The sequence below is a fragment of the Mesitornis unicolor genome, unplaced genomic scaffold (assembly GCF_000695765.1).
Source record: "Mesitornis unicolor isolate BGI_N332 unplaced genomic scaffold, ASM69576v1 scaffold5763, whole genome shotgun sequence".
In the NCBI taxonomy this organism is placed as follows: domain Eukaryota; kingdom Metazoa; phylum Chordata; class Aves; order Mesitornithiformes; family Mesitornithidae; genus Mesitornis; species Mesitornis unicolor.
In genome coordinates, this window is record NW_010172472.1 from 1 (window position 1) to 1,593 (window position 1,593).

General features: G+C 56.0%; 1 protein-coding gene across 1 annotated transcript; it reads left to right on the forward strand.

The window, feature by feature from the left end:
• The first annotated feature begins 8 nt into the window (after positions 1-8).
• Positions 9-1,057, forward strand: LOC104533547 (frizzled-7). The gene has a single exon (XM_010180385.1). It carries the CDS (start codon positions 60-62, stop codon positions 1,053-1,055), a length of 996 nt encoding a protein of 331 aa, XP_010178687.1. The 5' UTR covers positions 9-59; the 3' UTR covers positions 1,056-1,057.
• Positions 1,058-1,593: the final 536 nt, after the last annotated feature.

Consider the following 1,593-nt stretch of genomic DNA (forward strand, 5'->3'; position numbering starts at 1 on the left):
GGTTTCTGGGGGAGCGGGACTGCGGGGCCCCCTGCGAGCCATCCCGGCCCAACGGGCTAATGTACTTCAAGGAGGCAGAGGTGCGATTTGCCCGGCTGTGGGTGGGCGTGTGGTCCGTGCTGTGCTGCGCCTCCACCCTCTTCACGGTGCTCACCTACTTGGTGGACATGCGCCGTTTCAGCTACCCGGAGCGGCCCATCATATTCCTCTCGGGCTGCTACTTCATGGTGGCAGTGGCCTACGCGGCAGGTTTCTTGCTGGAGGAGCGGGTGGTGTGTCTGGAGCGCTTCTCTGAGGATGGCTACCGCACTGTGGCCCAAGGCACCAAGAAAGAAGGCTGCACCATCCTCTTCATGATCCTCTACTTCTTCGGCATGGCCAGCTCAATTTGGTGGGTCATCTTGTCCCTCACCTGGTTCCTGGCTGCTGGCATGAAGTGGGGCCATGAGGCCATCGAGGCCAACTCCCAGTATTTCCACCTGGCTGCCTGGGCTGTGCCTGCTGTCAAAACAATCACCATCTTGGCCATGGGGCAGGTGGATGGGGATGTACTCAGTGGGGTGTGTTACGTAGGTATCTACAGCGTGGACTCGCTGCGAGGCTTTGTGCTGGCGCCCTTGTTTGTGTACCTCTTCATTGGCACTTCCTTCTTGCTTGCTGGCTTTGTGTCCTTGTTTCGCATCCGCACCATCATGAAGCACGATGGCACCAAGACTGAGAAACTGGAGAAGCTGATGGTGCGCATCGGTGTCTTCAGTGTCCTCTACACGGTGCCTGCCACCATTGTCTTGGCGTGTTACTTCTATGAGCAGGCCTTCCGTGGCACCTGGGAGAAGACGTGGCTCCTCCAGACCTGCAAAACCTACGCTGTGCCCTGTCCCAGTCACTTCGCCCCTATGAGCCCGGACTTCACTGTCTTCATGATCAAGTATCTCATGACCATGATTGTTGGTATCACAACTGGCTTCTGGATCTGGTCTGGCAAAACCCTTCAGTCCTGGCGACGCTTCTACCACAGACTTAGCACCGGCAGCAAAGGCGAGACAGCAGTATGAGACCCCACATCCCCTCTGGCACACACACACAGACACACACACGCACGCATGCACACATGTGGAGGAGAGGGATACTCGGCAGAAAAGGCAATGACTCCCTGAAGAGGGAGGAAGAGAGGCTTTTTCAAACTTTTTCTTCCTCCCAGAGGGTTTGAGAAAAAAAAAAAAATCAAAACCCAACATCTTGGCATAAAGGTTCAGATGGACTGTGTCCAGTGGTGCTTATGCCCAGCTAAGTGGAAGAGCACTGAAAAAGAGGCTGCTGGAGGGCTGGGAGAGTCCTTCACCCACAAGAAGTCCCCTTAACTTTACTTTCCCCACTATCCCTGTGCAGGAAAAAAACCCCAACCCAACTGAAACGATCCTGCCTTGTGCTTTGGACGAGAGGGAGGGGAAGCCAGACCTGTTGAGCTGCCCCTGCCAGAAGTAGCCAAACCCTCTCTGAATTGCTGGGGTCAAACTGCAGCGCGGGCAGTGCAACTCCTGAGCCTGAGCTTGCTGCCTGCTCCTTCCAGCTCGGCGGAGCCATCACGTGAGT